At 38.4% G+C, this 18,586-nt stretch overlaps 1 protein-coding gene across 2 annotated transcripts in view; it reads right to left on the reverse strand.

Moving 5' to 3' along the window:
* LOC127423322 (rab-like protein 6) overlaps positions 1-13,213 on the reverse strand; it is a 45,725-nt gene extending 32,512 nt beyond the window's left edge. The window contains exons 1-5 of one of the 2 annotated variants that reach the window (XM_051667520.1): positions 13,075-13,213; positions 8,379-8,840; positions 5,244-5,378; positions 3,617-3,664; positions 1,505-1,534 (exon numbers count right to left, since the gene is read on the reverse strand). In XM_051667520.1, the coding sequence (XP_051523480.1) occupies positions 1,505-1,534; positions 3,617-3,664; positions 5,244-5,378; positions 8,379-8,508 (343 nt within the window). In that variant the 5' untranslated portion in view covers positions 8,509-8,840; positions 13,075-13,213. The remainder of the gene's footprint in view (positions 1-1,504; positions 1,535-3,616; positions 3,665-5,243; positions 5,379-8,378; positions 8,841-13,074) is intronic. The other variant, XM_051667529.1, reaches the window with a different exon arrangement.
* Between the last annotated feature and the right edge of the window lie 5,373 nt (positions 13,214-18,586).

Here is an 18,586-nt window from a genome sequence, read left to right on the forward strand (position 1 = left end):
GGTGTATAGAAACATGCGCTGGATGGACGTCTTTGACCGTTTAGATGCATTTCCAGCGATGTGCATTTCAGTGCAGGATGATACTGGAAACTGGATGTGTGTGCATCTAGTTACAGTGCTTTGGACTATGTGTGTCATGTGGATGTGTCTTCAGCGTATTTCAGCGTCGATTGCATGTTTTTTGGCGATCAGCATGGATTGCTTGTGAACTAGTCATAAAACGATTCAAGCTTTGCAAAGGGATTGTTATTGAAGGATGTGGCGGTTAAAAACACTTGGACCTTATCGCAAAACAGTACGTAAACAGTTCCATTCATGAATATTTCAAATGTCATGACTGTTTGATAGTTTATGGTGCTGACAACCTGTTTACACAAAGCACTTCCATTGACACAAGGCTGTCTGCATCGGGCGTGTTGACAGGAAGTTTCTAAACCATTTATTTGCGTTGTTGGCAGTAGTAGCACCAGCGCTTGCAGCGCAAAATGGAACGGGACATCTGTTTACTGTCAGCGCAACGCAACACGCCGCTTCATTGGTAGACAGCATCATCATATTTTAATGGGTTCTATTACTTTTGATGCGACGCAACTCTCAGGTGCGGTGCAAACAGGGTGCGAGTGTTAACAGTTGTGCTTGAGAAGAACAGTTTAATATATTCAGATGCAATGTGTTGGATGTGTGTTATGTGTAACCCCTGAAATGTTGTTTTATAATGTTGTGGAACTTGATCATTGTTTTCAAATTGAGTTTCAAATATGGCTGAATTTGTGGGGCTGCACAATGTTAGCCAATCATAACAGTGGCCATTTACGTTGACGTTTTAAGGAGACGCTTATGCCAAAACCGAGCGTTTCAGACAGAGGGCCAGAGACAGGGTGGAAAATGATCATATATTACTAAACAATGACTGTTTTTCTGCAAAAAAAAAAAAAAAACTTTACTTACATTATCAGTGGACATCAGGGAAGATAATAATTATAATAAAAAAAAAAAAGAGCATTTCATGACCCCTTTAAATGAAAAAGGTTTAGTGAATGTAAATGGTGATTGAGGCTAACATTCTGCATAATATCTCTATTTGTGTTCCACAGAAGACAGAAAGGTAATACAAGTTTGGAACAACATGAGAGTGAGTAATTTAAAGGGAAGGAGACTTTAAGAAAGGGCTTTGTGAAATAATGCCATTCACACTGTAGTAAATAATTTCGATATTAATTTGAATAAGCTGTAAACTAATTACATATTGAAATCCAAATTGGGGTCCATTATAAATGTAATATATCACATGCCCCTATTTAAAGCAAATGTGTAGAGGGAAAAATGCAGCCATCTGATTTTAATGTAACTACACATGAGTCTAAGAAGAGCAAAGGCTACTGAACGTAATGTCTCATCTGAGCACAGTTTTAAGAGTAAAAGAAGGAACACACACACACAGACACACACACACAGAGAGACTGCTTTATGTTTAACTACTGGATTTCTATCAGTCCATTCTCACCTACACCCTCTGGAAGAGGAAGCTTTTGCCCTTTGAGCATTTGCAGACAACAAAAACAAGTAAAATGCAGAATTACTCTCAAAGTTGAAAACATAATAAAATTAACATTTCATTAAGTCTCAATTTATGCGTGCAAACATCAACTCTATGTGGAAAGACACAAACATCAGTGACAATCTTGGCTTCTTTTTTCAGTACTAAGTAGTGATGCCTAATTCAGGAATGACTCATTCTTCTGAAATTGATCTTTTTTAATGATTTTTTCGAACCAATACAAAAAGCATTTGTGAATCACTCAACCTAAGTGAGAAGTTGCAAATCTATAATGTGAGTGGTTTTAAGTTGGAACCATAAGCAATGCAATATTTGACAGTCCACAATATTTTCTTGGAGCAGACCTAATTTTAGAAAAGATCTAAAATAAGGTCTGCTACTATATCTACACATACTCAGCACTTTATTAGGGACACCTGTACACCTACTTATTCATGCAATTATCTAATCAGCCAATTGTGTGGCTGCAGTGCAATGCATAAAATCATGCAGATACGGGTCAGGAGCTTTAGTTAATGTTCACATCAACCATCAGAATGGGGAAAAAATGTGATCTCAGTGATTTTGACTTTGGCATGATTGTTGGTGCCAGATGGGCTGGTTTGAGTATTTCTGTAACTGCTGATCTCCTGGGATTTTCACACACAACAGCCTCTAGAATTTACTCAGAATGGTGCCAAAAACAAAAAACATCCAGTAAGCGGCAGTTCTGCTGATGGAAGCACCTTGTTGATGAGAGAGGTCAATGGAGAATGGCCAGACTGGTTCGAACTGACAGAAAGGCTACGTGGCTACGGTAACTCAGATAACCACTCTGTCCAATTGTAGTGAGCAGAATAGCATCTCAGAATGCACAACACATTAGGACCATAATGTTCCTAATAAAGTGCTCAGAGAGTGTATATCAGGAAAAAACACAATCAAGATCTTAGAGTGACAGCATCAACCTGGAACACATTTAAATTTAATACAAGTAAAAATGCCTAATTTATCAAAAAGGGCAGTATTCTTAAATGCATGGGTGTTTCGCCAAACATTATTACATACCTCAGGTCTTTAGCAACCCAGAACATACTGTATATCTATCACAAATGGATCTAAAAAAATGACCATATAGTCAAATTTTCAAGACAATTAGAAAATAATAGAACAAAATATATTTTATATATATATATTGTAGTGTTTTATTTTTGATATATTAAAGAGATGATGCTACAAATCTAGAACAGGATTCATTACTTCCACACTGAAGTTTCATGAGACACAACTAGCTGTCAAACCCACATTGAGCTACACATAAGCTACATGTATTTTATCAGACACTTTTTGAGTCTAAATAGACGCACAACATACATAATTATACCCAGTACACCCAAATGACAATAGTCATGTGTTACACTTGCTCTAGTTTACTTCCACGTTGCTTCTTCATCAAATAGCAATGTCAAATGTAAATCAAGTCAATCACTGAAACAACAGAGCCACCTTGAGTAAGAAATAACATGTATAGTATGTATGTATACACGCATATGGAATACTAATCATTCATCAATGTCACACAGAAAATCAATGTGATATAGTAGTCATTTGTATGAATATAGCACTCACTTGTCTTGTAATAAACAAATAAATAGATATCCTGTGACAGTGAACTGAAATGGATATGAAATAATCATGAAAATATGATTTCTGGAAAAAAAGAGACGCTATTACATAACTCGGGTATTCAATGATCCTATACACTTTTGGTAATTAAGCAGTAAAACATATATATGTTTTTTAAGTTACACTATTCAGAAGAGAAAGGTTGATGAATACTAAAGAGGTGTGAGCATAACTCCAAAAAATGGATGATGTCCAGGGGGTGGAAAGAGGTCCTGGGTCACTAAAGACCCAAAGTATGCATTAAAAGGTTTAATACATATGGTATTAACAAAACGGAAAAAGAAAATGCCACAGAGGGACTTTAAACACTTTTGAGTGATGGCTCATATGAATCAGTGCATTCATTTTCTGTCAACTAAGCCACTCACTTCACAGTGCTTCCTAAAGACTCACCTTTATCTACTATGTCCCAGACTTCAACTTTCACTACATCATCTGTTGCTGTGGGGAAAAACCAAGACAAACACAAAAGGCAGTTTTAAAGAGATATTGTCTACAAGTTTTGATCTGATCCAGGCCTCTTTTTTCTGTCTATATAAATTATTTTAGGTCATCTAGATTTTTTTAAATAAACAACCAACCAGTGGTTTTTAACTGGTGACACAAAAATGGCTTGACAGTCTGTTCTGATAGGGTTGCAAACAGCAGGTAAAAACAATGCTAAATGCAAAAAAACAAATGCAGCTTTTCCATGCGAGTGAAGATGGAATAGACTTATGCAATTTTCAAAGACAATACAAAATGCTGTCTATATCTTTAGTTGTTGATGTCAAAGGCTGTGCGTCCAATTAAACTCAACTCTCAGGATCCCGTCACCTTTGTCAGTCATGTTTATTGGTTGGTGATGGGATCTTGACATCCATGTTCTGTATTTGTGTTGAGCACATGGATCAGGGTTTATTTCCTGGCCATGTGCTCTGTCTGTCTTTGTTTGTGCCTCTGTGTGAGCGCACAGCTTCGTGTTTTGATTTCCTTGCCGTGCGCTCTTCAGTATATTTTGTGTTTCATGTTCGGAGTATGGTGTCTGGATCCTGACTTCTGTCTAGTACGGTTTCGGTTCTTGTGTCAGGATCCGGACACTCATGCGTCATGTTTTGTCTTCGTGAGCGCATGGCTTCTGATTAGGTTCTGTTGCCATGCGCTCTTCTGTCAGTCTCTTGTGCTGCAATTTTTGCTGCAAAAATTGTTTGTTCACCATGTGCTCTTCTGTCTTGTCTATTGTGTTTGGTGTGAGCACATGGCTCCTGTTAAGTTTGTTTGCCATGTGCTCTCCTGTCTCTCATTCTGGCCCCACCCCCTTGTTACCAGTTTATTTGCCTCACCTGCCTTCCCTCTTTACCCTCCTCATTTCCTTCCCTATTAACCTCCCTTTGTTTTCTGTCCCGTGCCATTTTGCTGTGGTTTTTCACCCTGTTAGATGTCTTCCTTGTCGGTTCCTGTCGAGCCTGTCTTGTCTGTTCCAGCACGATGCATCGAGCCCAGTCTGTCTGCAGTGTTCTGCCCTGGACCTTGGCAGTTTCCCCTGCGGGGTAGTTTTTGTTTGTTTTGTTTATTTTTGAATTAAAATAAAGCCCATCCTATTCGCTGCATTTGAGTCCTCGCCTTCTCTCTATCCAGCCTATCCTGACACTCAACAGAATTCTGGCCGAAATGTATCCACCACCTGGTAAAAACTAGCCAAATTAGGCAGATGCCAACATGAACAACAACCTACGGTACATGTACATCCAAACATTACCATGAACAAAACAAAGTAAATGAAAATTCTACCAAGTCTACATTAAATTCAAGTTGACTTGCAGTAAGGATAAACATGGTTTGTGACGACTACAATGTGTTTTTTGTGGTATAATTTTGGCTCCCATGAGCATGAAAGCACATAAACATGATAAACACATCACTTATATGTTCATGCATCTCATAAAATTTTGGGTCGGCACTTATTGTCCGACGTAACTATGAACCTGCAAAGCTATATGGTGCATGTCTGTACACTGGACGTGTCTATATTGTAACTCACTTTTGTAGTTCCAGTGAATGCTGGTGGCCTGGATCTCCTGGGTGGGGATGTACTCCTCCAAAAACTTTTTCCCTTGAAGTCGATGCCAAAGGGTGCTTTTCCCTGTGTTCCTGTCTCCACGGATGACGATTTTCACTGTAGAGGTACAAACGGACAGGAAAACATGTTTGAGCTTAGAATCTTCCTTAATAAGCCCTAAAAACCCCCAACATTGAAACTTCTGCAGTTTATTTAACTTCCACTGGGTACTTACTGGAAATGGAAGGATCATAACTATGACATAATGATTCACACATACCATGTGCTAGAATTGTATTGTATTTGCATTGAGGATTTTTATTTCTGACAGCTGAAATGCATGGTCTGTTGGGATATCTGTTTGTTCAAAAAAAAGAAACCTCTACCAAACAGAAGCGACTGGAAAAATAGGCCAGTAGGTGGGTGATCGTGTATCATTCATGCATTTTTTATTAACACAGTGCTGCGGAAACAGCACGACGAGTGTTCACAGCGAGATCAATGAAGAAACACTGACTGGCTTACTGTCAAAACACAACGTCTACACAACATCTCACTGGTTGATTCAGTTACGTCTTAAAGTGCATTTAAGACACCAAGATGGGGTTCTTGGTTTTAACCAGGCCCATACAGACTTTTGTTTTGTTTTTTACAATTAATTCACTGAATGTGAGATTTTGTGAGATTCACCCACTTACAAGTAGAGCTAGGTATTGATACAGATTTCCCAATTCGATTCCGATTCACAAGCTCTCAATTCAATTTGATTCTGATTTCTATTTAATTCAATTCAATATCGATTCATATGGGTATATTTCAGTTATAATGTCCCTTTAGCTTACAAAACTAGGTACCATATGAAAATATGAATTTTACTAATGATATTTTATTAGTTTTTCATCATTTTGGTAGCATTTTAGCTTTTTTTTAAATGAACACATTAATGTATTAATCAATAAATATGATACTATATTGCATATATTATATTTTGTTACATGTTTATTGTTTAATTGCATAATTTGTACTATTTACAGGTATTTACATTGATTTGTTGAACACGTGCTAAAAACCGGTACTGTCTCTTTAACAAAACCGGCAGTTCTGCAAACAGCGGCTTTAAATGAGCGCATGTTAACGAGAGAGACCCAAATGGCTTTATTTCATATGTGCTATGCCTGATTAGAATTAAATGTTTATTTTTGGTTGGTTTTAATCAACAACTGACAGTAAAGAACAGAAAGGACATTAAAAGAGACAATATTAAATTCATTCACTGTTAAGTGAAATCTAAATTAGTGGTCGACCGATATGGGTTTTTTAATGGCAGATGCCGATATCCAGAGAGCAAGGTGTACGATAGGCCGATACAATGCCGATATATCACACACTTTAATATAGTAATACCAAACATAAAATTGCTAATATATATAATGTATATATATATATAACTCTTATTAAGCACTATATTTACTCAATTTCACACAAAACTAAAAAATAATATAGTATTTAAAATGGTAGATAAAAGTTTCTTCAGATTTCTGTTTAGTCATCAAATTTTAGTAATTATTTGCACATGAAGAAATTGATAATATATTAGGAAGAAGGAAATAACAGTACACACAGTAGTCCAGCAACCATGGATGGCATGTCCACATTAGCAATCGCATTTACTAAAAAAAATCGAATCAAACCAATTGTACATAAGGTGATAGTGAATAAGACATTTACTTATAGCACACGTGAAGCGCTTTTACCTTGGGCTGCATCCGAAAACATAGGCAGCTGACTTGCTGCCTAATCAGTTATTGAAAAGCACCTTATTTTCATTGTACCTCCATATACTGAGGCAGCATTTTCCTGGTTTCGGATGCAGCCTTGAAGTTGCACTCATGCGCTTGTGCAGATTCAGTGCGTGCAGCAGCAATCTCCCGACAGTTTAAACGGCCTGGATCGCCTGCTTGGATCAACAAGGAGTGACCATCATGATTTGTGAATCAGAGGAACTTTTGATCCTGATCCTGAAGTTTTTGATTCTGGCTGACAGAATACGCATTTCAGAGGAAGATTTTAGATGAGCGCTCGATGGGAAGAAAATGCTGGATTTTCGTGAATATTCGTGAATTACATCCGTTTAAACGAGATATCTGCACATTTGCAGAGGGTATATAATAGAAGTTTTATTGATATTTGCCTTTTATCATTAGAAAAGAAAGTTAAAGGTGACAGGGAACTGTTGAGGAGAGGGTGATAGAATACGTGCTTTAGAGGTAAATAAATGAGCGCTCCACAGGATGCTGGATCTGCTGAAGTTGTGTGAGGTTGGTTTATTACATCTGTTTAAACGAGATGTGCATATTTGCAGACAGTAAATGATATTAGTTTTATTGATATTTGCCTTATTCTCATTAGACAAGACAGTTAAAAGTTACAGGGAACTGTTGAGGAGAGAGAGGGAGAATGAAACAGGCGAGCACTTTAACATTATGAGCTCAAACGCATCTGCCACGGCTCTGATATGCAGACCGTTTAAATGCCACTGTGTTGCATACCGGTTATTGTAGTAACACGATGGCACATAACAAGAAAACGAACCGTGACTGGTCGTTTACATGTCTCAGTCGCTTCACATGCAAGCAGGCGATTCTCAGAGCCCTCAAGTAACAAATCGGCCAAACGGGAAAATTTATCGGCCTCGGCGATATATCGGTCGACCACTAATCTAAACATTTACCAGCCAGTTGCCAAATATCTAAATTTTTAGTCTCATAGCGCAAAATTTGGTTTCAAATGCGAGTGATTTCCTCTCAATGTAGTGGAGGGTTGCACACACAGTAAAAGATCGATCTTGGGATTTAAGAATCGATAGAGATCGTTCAAGTGAAGATCACAATGCATTGGGAAGTCAAATATTCTCACAAATATCAATCTTGACAACAAAGCCTTACTTAGAAAAATAAATAATACCCTGTTCTATTCTATAGGTTATTAAACACTCAAAAATAGAGAATACAATGTATGCCTTTAACACACACATGGACATTCTCAAATGCTTCGTCTTTGTTTAAACTATTTGTAAGTGGCTCTACTCAAAATCTTGATTAAACATGAAGCTCTTACTATTGTATTGTACGCCTTTGGCGAAGCGTCTCTGTAGACTCTGATTCATGGACTGCAGGCCAGCAGGAATATTTCTATCCCTGAGCTGCCCTGCTTCAGAGCCCACCAATTTCTTCAGAGCAGTAAACATCTTGATCCAAAGCTCTTCAACAGTCACAGAATACTAAAGATTGATTTTCCTGGTATACAGTCACAGAAGTGTCAAAGGTTGATGATTTCACAGTTTCTTATCCAAACATATTGTTGGCAGATATGATGTCTGCTTCAGGTTTCCCAGCGTCTAGAAAAGCAGGTCAAAAGGGGCTCCAGAAGGTTTCTTTAGAAACAAACAAATATAATGGCAGTGATTCAGGTCTAGACTGTTGATGGTGACCTTCTGTTTCAACAGTTCACAATCCTAAAATGTGTCATTTTGACTACTGTAAACATTTATATCTGTCCATCCTGGTCTTCTGGCATCCCCTGTGCGAGAAACAATAGAACATTAATTACAAAGATCAAGTATTAGCAGCATTCACTATAAACTCACACAAGCATTAGAAACAACATTGCATTTTTTTTTTTTACCCGTATTGAAAACAATTAAAAATGCATAAGTTCTTGATTAGTGTACAACAACACTAAAGACCCTCCCTTAACAAAAAACTATTTTATTGTGGTCCTAAAGTGTATAATAATAGGAGAAAAATTATATATACCAAATATTAATGGAGTAACATTATTTTGTTTAAAAAATAAAAATAAAAGAAAGTTGGCAAACATTGGAAAATGATCTCACTTTACATTTATTTGAATCACTATTGGCATTTTATAATATCTTACCTACATATATTACAACTATTTGTGATTTATTCTGCTAAAAAGAAAATCAACAGTGTACATTTTATAGTTAGGCTACAATTTTAGTTTCACAAAAGAATCTCTAATGAGTTTTCCAGCAATCAAACCGGGCCCACTTTGCACGTCCATTGCAACAAATCCATTAATTCCCAATGTCAAACAATTTGTTGCAGTGTTAACGCCGATTTAAACTTCTGCGTCGAACCTACGACGTAGGCTACGGTGTAGCCTGACGTGCACCTCTTCAAAAATATAACTGCGTGTTGCATCGACGCAAACGACAGCAGCTGTGATTGGTCCCCTGTGTTACCAAAGACTGCCCCCAGCACGACAAGTAATGTTCTGAGGTAGCAAGTTTATTTTATCTATTCACGTTTCTATCCACTGAACAGTGATTGCGTCACATTTTACATGATTTGGAATTAGGGCTGGGCGATATGGACCAAAAATCATTTCTTGGTATTTTTAGGCTGAAAGGCGATACACGATATATCTCTCGATATTTTCTACGAAGTGGACTAAATGTTCAGTTGGAAGTCAAAGCCACATGAGATGGTAAATGAAGCTTGCAACGAGCTTTGTTTCGGGGCAGAAGACTTTTAGTGCTGCGAAGGCTTCGTGGCCGGGGTTGCAGCAGCAGCACGAAGTTGAACACATACTGCAGTTTATGGCGCTGTTGTAAATGGTGGAAGAGATTTGAAGTGCTTCCACTTTTGAAAGCAACCTGTTTATGGCATTCTCTACAGATGACATGCAGGGCTCGACATTACGCATTGTGATGTGCTCGTCTTTTGGACAAGTAAATTGGTCATTCACTTGTCAGTATCGTGTCGTGGCAGACTTTGAAATATCAGCAAATATCGGATCGCAGGTCAAGAGAATCGATTCAAGATCGTTTCGTGACGAAACGTCCGATTCACACCCCTAATTAGAAATCGGGCTGTGTCGATTCAATCAAATATCGATATATCGCGGTACTTTTTCATATAATATTGTATTGATACTTTAGATCGATGTATCGATATTTATATTCAACTATTTGTTTACTCGTCTCATGTAAACCCACAAAGTTGGCACACTGTTACTTCCAAATCAATTTAATGAGCTCACCAAGAGACAAAAACATGATGTTTCGAGGTACATGCTCTTCATCAGACTTGGGATGCACCGATACCTTTTTCTCTTCTGATCCGATTCCGATATCGGAAATCTCAGTATCGGCCGATACCGATACCGATCCGATACCAGTGTTGTTTTTTTGCATAATCAGTTTAGAATATCTTTACATTATTGTGTGGAACTAATTGGGTGTGCTCTTTAATACGTAAAGAGAAATAAACCTCTAACTACACATTATTTCAATATAAATTTATAGCTTATTAATAAACACTTTATTATTAAAATGAAATATGAATTAATATGAAAAGAACCCATTTTTTGTTTTTGCTATTGTTTTTGCTATTTTTTTTTTTCAACTTGTATCTGGACTTTAAAGGATTCAGATCTCTTTTTTGTTCAATTTAGTTGAACTCACTTTTCATTCACACAGTTATTTTTTGGAACCCATTCAACTTAAATATTATTATAATTTGTAAACAAATGATAATAATAATAATATATTATAATAGTAATATATAGTAATATATCTCAATCGTGCACCTTTAACTTTTAAACCCTCACGCTTTTATTTTGACATTCTGAACTCTTCAGGAAGTCCTGTATGTGTCTGTTTGTAGGCAAGTTCACAGTAGTTTAATTAGCTTCTTATTCAAATTCTGGTAAAATGCACCTCCGGTGCCATTCTAAATGCATATTATAAGTGAACTGAACTATTGAGCATCTACATCTGAGATGTTGTTAGTGAGTAGCGCTCAAATATTGCGCAACGCTGTGAAGGCTAAAAATAGCCACGAGTGTGTGTGTAAACAGAGCAGAGCCATTCTCTGACGTGCTGGAGCTGCACGTACATTTTATATATTTACTTATTAAACACAGTCTTTTGTGATGCACAGAGCTATCGCACGTCTTCAAGTGGCTTTGAATAAAATGCACGTGTCATATGAACTGCTTTAATGGTGTATTTATGGTTCTTTTGTGTCATTTTTGGAGCTTGACAGTAACGAACATGACTAACACACAGTAACGGATTTGGATGGTTCTCGTCGGACCGATACCCAATCCGTCTAAAAGCTTCAGTATCGGAGCCGATACCGATCCAGGTATCGGATCGGTGCATCCCTACATCAGACATCAGTATATAACTGAAATATACCCAAATTAATTGGAATTGAAATTGATTAGTAATCATGATATCGTGATGTATCGTGATATATCGAATCGTGACATGTATCGCGATAGTCCCTGCTTCATAAAAACACAAAATTCAATGTAGTTTTACATGATTTGTAATGACTAGGTAGGCTAAAGTTAATTTTATGCTTTCTATCACATTCACAAATGCAGCAAACGGCTTTATGCACCCGTTCAACATTATGACGTGCCAACTGTTTGTTCATTTGCCTAAGTGCAGCGCAACAGTAGGCCAACAATGTGTTTGATACTACTAATAATATGTTTTATTTGTAAAACATACGTAGTACTAAATAGGGTTTACAAAGTGCATGGCTTTTGGTGTGCAGGAAATTGACACTGACAGTATGCATGCAGGAAATTTACAGTGAAACTGTGGCAGAAAATAGACAGTATTGGATAAAAATACCAATAACAAAACTGCAAATGTATAATATATATTTTAGTAGGTATAGTTTAGAATTAAACTAAATCACAAATGCAACAAATTACTGAATGAATACAAATGCATATCTGAAGTGTTAACCTGGACAACTATCATTACAAATGATTACAATTACATTTCATAAATCATAAAATAACAATAACAAAATATTTTTTTAGTTATCATCATCTGACTACTGTACATGTTTCAAGTATTATTATTTGTATTATTGTTTTACCTGTTTGTGAATTTTTTCTTTTATTTATTTTACTTTTATTTATTTATTTATTTATTTAGAGTGTCCTGGTGTTCAAGATCAAAAGATAAAGTATTAAAGTTGAAGACATCTAAAATAAAGTTCAAGAATTGGTTATAACTGAAATATTTCTCTGTGTGTTTATCAGACATATTTCATAACCAAATATTAAATTGCTCATAATATTATCAATGCATCTAAATACCGTGATACCGTAATATCGTGGTATTTGTTGTGACGGTTATCATACCGTGAAAATGTCATACCGTTACACCCCTACCCAGCCCTAAATGTAGAAATATACAGTATATCACAGCACACAAAGATTAAGACCCATACTAACCTAACCTAACTAAGAGAAGCAGATCATTATAAAGTTGTGTTACTATTATATAAGCAGCAGAAATTATATTACATATATTGTATCATTTAAAAAAATAATAATTATATACTATAAAAGCAGCGGACACAGAATTAGAACCTCACAAGTAACAAAAAAGACGTTCTAATCTTGAATACAAATATATCATAATATTTTTTAAATTGCATTATATATTAACCTTACACAAACTTTCATTTCTCTCTGTGTGTAACAGCTGACCTATAAAACCAATGACACTTATGAAACAGCTGTTCAATTTTATTTCACTTACATGTAACCAGCTCGTATCTCTCAACCTTTGTCGGAGTCGTGTGAATTCTGTAGCGAAGAAACAGCTCATTCTTACCTGTGTTTGTTTAGTGAGGTGAATTATTTGCTCTCGTTTATGTGTGAGGGCCAACCAGCACTGCTAAAGCGACGTGTCCGTGAACATCCAAACTAGCAACAATATTCAGTGGCGCTTTATTTATAATAACCCCATTACCTGATTGATGGTCTTCGTTTGGGGTATTTCAGTCACATGCTGTTGTTACGCGGTGTTTATAGCAGCGTGTTTTCTGTGGTGAGGGAAACATTTCCGTAGCATCCCTCTCTCATCCCTCAGTTTCTCTCAGCTATGGAATGCCGTGAGGAGAGAGGCGCGCATCGGGTGCGCGCTTGAGCTGCAGCGCCTCTAGCGGTAGGATGATGTAACGACAGGTATGGACTGCTCTACGCCCCTCTAGTGGCAGGATAATAAAATAATCACAAAACAAACAATGTACCCCAGTTTAAACGATATGCTTTATTCTTGCAAGGTTTGGAGCATCCTGCCATATCCTGAGAGAAAACCAGAGTTAAGAAAGAAACAACCGACCTTATTCAGAAAGTATAGCGCCACTGTTTTATTTTTAACGGGAATGAAAACGATGCTGTGCGGAATACAGTCTTTGCAATCTGTGCATTGGCATGCACTGTAGGCTATTAAGCTGTATAAAGGTCCTAGATCGCATCTAATTTTTGCAACTCGGGTTTCCTGGAATTTTATGTCTACTGAATTGTTTTGGAAAGATGTTTTTTTGTTTTGTTTTCTGTCCTTTCAAAAATCAAATATGGTGCTGCTTTGAATAAGATAGCCTATATAAGGGTCATTCCTGCAATTAGGTGACCTTTTGGCTTTGAAACTTTTTTAAAAATTGAAACATACCTTTATATAGGTATCTTTACGTTTCATTATCAAAGGGACATGTTAGGCAATATGCACGTACCCAGCCTCTAATGTAAAAGCTAATTTTCATTTTTTTATTTTTTTTATTATGGTCTGTGTAATCATAGTCCCATATGATATTAATATCAGGGTAGGTTTTTTTGCTGCCATAGTGTACAGTGTACTACTAAGAGGACCATGATTTAGTAACTTGGTGTTAAATATCTATTTAAATTAATAGGTTTAATTAATAATTTTTTTTATTACTAGTCAAATGGATAATAATTTATAATTACTTTTAATTAAAAAATGCATAAAATAAAATGCATACATAATATGTTATAAACTGTTAAGCATTGTATAGCTAATATAAGTGTAGTAGTGTTCATGTTAACAAGTTATCTTATATTACCATATATATAAGAATTATGTATCATAACAAAAACATTAAGGCATGTGTAACAGGTTCTTTGTTTGATCAATAAATGAGGAAGCGGAAGCCAGATAAATAGTCCATGTTCTCCCATATTTTATTACATTTTACACTTTTCAGTACAGACAGAAACACACTCACACACACACACACACACACACACACACACACACACACACACACACACACACACAGAAAGTCACTTGTCACTCCTCTCCCCCTCTGTGGCTCTCAGCTCCCCTTTATCTCTCTGTCGCCTCTCACTGCAACACAGAACAGCTGTTATGGAAAATTGCCCACAGGTGTAACTCCTTACCGCTCTCATCTCCCAGTCTGCTCTCCATTCACAAGTTGGCGCTCGACCATCCGGCCTGCCCGCTACTACCCCCCATTTCCGAGAGAGGAAGTGTGCAACAGCCATCTGCGCCCCTGGTCTGTGGACCACCTCGAACTTAAATGGCTGAAGAGCCAGATACCAACGGGTGATCCATGCATTGGTATCCTTCATGCGATGGAGCCACTGGAGCAGGCTGTGGTCCGAACCGAGAGTGAAAGCCCATCCCAGGAGGTAATATCGAAGGCTAAGGACCGGCCACTTAATGGCCAGATACTCCTTCTCAAAGGTGCTGTACCATGACTCTCTTACCGAGAGTTTCTGGCTGATGTACAGCACCGGATGCTCCTCCCCTTCGAACACCTGGGACAACACGGCTCCCAACCCCCTGTCCGATGCATTGGTCTGTAAAACAAAAAGGAGAGAGAAATCAGGAGAGTGTAGAAGCGGTCCGCCACAAAGTGCACCCTTCACTTGAATAAAAGCCTGTTGGCACAGCTCCGTCCACTGGACCGGATCTGGTGCTCCCGTTTTAGTGAGATCAGTCACAGGGCTGGTGATGGTCGAATAGTTAAGCACAAACCTATGGTAATAGCCAGCCAGCCCCAGGAACTGACTCACCTCCTTTTTGGTGTTGGGCAGGCCGCAATTGCTGCGGTCTTATCAATTTGAGGATGCACCTGCCCATGTCCCAAGTAAAAGCCCAGATACCGAACTGCCACCCACCCAATTGCACACTTCTTGAGGTTTTCCGTGAGCCCCGCCCACCGCAGTGATCTTAGGACAGCCCTCAGATGCTGCATGTGCTGCTGCCAATCATTACTATAAATAATGATGTCATCCAGATAGGCAGTGGCATATGCAGCGTGTGGGGGCGTAGGATTCTCTCCATGAGCCGCTGAAACATAGCTGGGGCCCCAAACAAACCGAACGGAAGGGTCACAAATTTGTGTAAACCAAACACAGTGGAAAATGCTGTTTTCAAGGGGATCTGCCAATATCCCTTTGCTAAATCCAGTGTTAAATAAAAGTGAGCTGCGCCTAACCGATCTAGCAGTTCATCAATATGAGGCATCGAATATGCTTCAAATTTAGACACCACATTGACTTTTCGAAAATCCACAGAGAACTGGACTGACCCATCGGCCTCAGGTACTAGAACCACCGGGCTGGACCAGTCACTGTGGGATTCCTCTATTACTCCCATAACGAGCATGGCATTAAGTTCCTCAAGTACCACTTGTTTCTTGTGCTCGGGTAACCGGTAGGGGTGTGTACGTACCACCACACCTGGGGCCGTCTCAATGTGGTGTTCTATGAGATTCATGTGACCAGGCAGAGGCGAAAACACATCAGAGAATTATCTTTGAAACTTGGTCACCTCTGTAATTTGGGATGGTGAGAGGTGGTCTTCACAAGGGACCGGGGTGACTTGGTTTTGGTTTTTAAGTTCACTTCCAGTTGTAGCTCCTCCCTCTCTGGAACCACTGCCACCAAAGCCACGGGGATCTCCTCTCTCCAATGTTTAAGGAGATTGAGGTGGTATATCTGCAGTGCTCTGCCCCATCTGATCGTTTGACCTTATAGTCAATGTCCCCAACTCACCGTGTGACCTCAAAGGGTCCTTGCCACTTGGTGAGTAATTTGGAGCTAGATGTGGGTATCAATACAAGTACTTTATCTCCCGGTGCAAACTCCTGCAGCCGAGTACCCCTATTGTACCCCTATTATACAGTCGGGACTGATGTTCTTGAGTGTGTGGAGTTTTGCTCTCAGGTCAAGAAGGTACTGAATTTCGTTTTTAGTGTGTGAAGGTCCCTTCTCCTAATTTTCCTTTAGAACATCCAACACGCCATGTGGCCGGCGTCCATAAAGTAATTAAAACAGGGAGAATCCAGTGGAGGCTTGCGGGACCTCTCGAACTGCAAATAATAGGGGCTCAAGCTACTCGTTCCAATTTCAAGCATCATCATGAATGAATTTTCGAATCATATTCTTAATGGTTTTATTAAATCGTTCAACCAGGCAGTCCCCAGTAATTCATAAGTTTGCGTAAAGTGTGTGACATGAATGTAGTGCCTTGGTCAGTGAGGATCTCTTTCGGGATCCTCACTCGGGATATAATTTTGAAGAGTGTCTCTGCAGCACACTGAATGGAGATGTTGCGAAGAGGCACTGCTTCTGGATATCGCATTGCGTAATCCACCAGGACTAACACAAAGCGATGTCCGCATGCTGACCTTTCTAATGGCGTGAAGAGGTCCATGCCAGTTCTTTTGAAGGGGACCCCAATCAGTGGTAGGGGGCGCAATGGCACTTTTAGGTTGGCTGGTGGATTCACCAGCTGACATTCGCAGCACATCGCACACCACCTACGAACATCCCCATGAATGCCCGGCCAGTATAAACAGACCATGAGATGGTTTCGTGTTTTCAATTGTCCTAAGTGGCCTGCCATTGGATTATGATGAGCCGCCTGGAATAACATTTCCCAAGGTCTTTTTGGCACTAACAACTGAGTTGTATCTTCCTTTGTCTGAGGGTCCTGCATCACCTGATACAACCAGTCTTTTATAATTGCAAAATATGGGTATGAGAGGGCAACCGTACTCCCCTGGGCTTGGAGCAGGATCTGGAAATGCTGCTCCTGCTCCGCACGTAGGCCCAGCTTGATGTTGCATCTGGTGGATGCCCGGCAAGAGTCTTGATGACTTCGGCTAATGGTGAGGACTCCATGAAGGCACTTCTTCCTCAAATACGGGTCATGACACCACTGTAACAGGTTCTTTGTTTGATTAATAAATGAGGAAGCGGAAGCCAGATAAATAGTCCACGTTCTCCCATATTTTATTACGTTTTACACTTTACACACACACACACACACACACACACACACACACACACACACACACAGAAAGGCACGTGTCACTCCTCTCCCCCTCTGTGGCTCTCAGCTCCCCTTTATCTCTCTGTCAACTCTCACTGCAACACAGAACAGCTGTTAGGGAAAATTGCCCACAGGTGTAACTCCTTATTGCTCTCATCTCCTGGTCTCTCTCTCCATTCACAAGTCGGCGCTCGAACATGCCCCCACCTCCACAGCATGATTTTCAATTAAGTTGTTCAACGAAACTGATAACTTGGGACTTTAAGATATTTAATAGATTTTCAGACATTGCAGTGTGATTTTCTGTAAAGCTGCTTTAAACCTTAAACGCATACCCTGGGTCTTTAGTGACCTGGGGCCTCATTCCTCATCCATTTTTGGAGTTGTGCCTACACCTCTTTAGTATTCCTCAGTCTTTGACTTAAAAATAGTGTAACACACACACACACACACACACACACACACACACACAGCCAAAATTAAAAAAAATAATAAATAATGGTACAATATAATGATAAAAGTACAAAAAGTGTATACGGTCATTAGAGTCCCTAGGTATGTAAGAGTGGGAGAAAGATTGCACTTCCATATATTATATTTTTATGAATATTTCATATTTTACTTTCACAGGATATCTATTTCTTTGTTTATTAAAGGAGGAATTAGTACTATATTCATTCAAATAAATACTATATCATGTTGATTTTCTTTGCAACAATAAATTAACAACAATGGTGATTTATCTATATGCATGTACACATACATATTATACATGTTATTTCTTACTCAAGGTGGCACTGTTGTTTCAGTGAGTGACTTGATTTACATTGGCATTGCTATTTGATGAAGAAACAACATGGAAGTAAACTATAGCAAGTACAACACATGAACAGTATGACTTGACTGTTGTCATTAAGGTGTACTACTGAAATAATGTTATGCTAAGTTGTGCATCTATTTAGACTCAATAAGTGCCTGAGAAAATACTTATGTGTAGCTTATGTGTTATTTGTAGCTCAATATGTTTTTGACAGCCCGTTGCAGGAAATTTAAGTGTGAAAGTACCGAATGCTGTTCTAGATTTGTCCTGATTTGTTGCATTTTCTCTTTGATATATGAAATATGAAACCTCAAAATATATCAAAATATTATTTTC

This window comes from Myxocyprinus asiaticus, chromosome 3 (assembly GCF_019703515.2).
Source record: "Myxocyprinus asiaticus isolate MX2 ecotype Aquarium Trade chromosome 3, UBuf_Myxa_2, whole genome shotgun sequence".
In the NCBI taxonomy this organism is placed as follows: Eukaryota; Metazoa; Chordata; class Actinopteri; order Cypriniformes; family Catostomidae; genus Myxocyprinus; species Myxocyprinus asiaticus.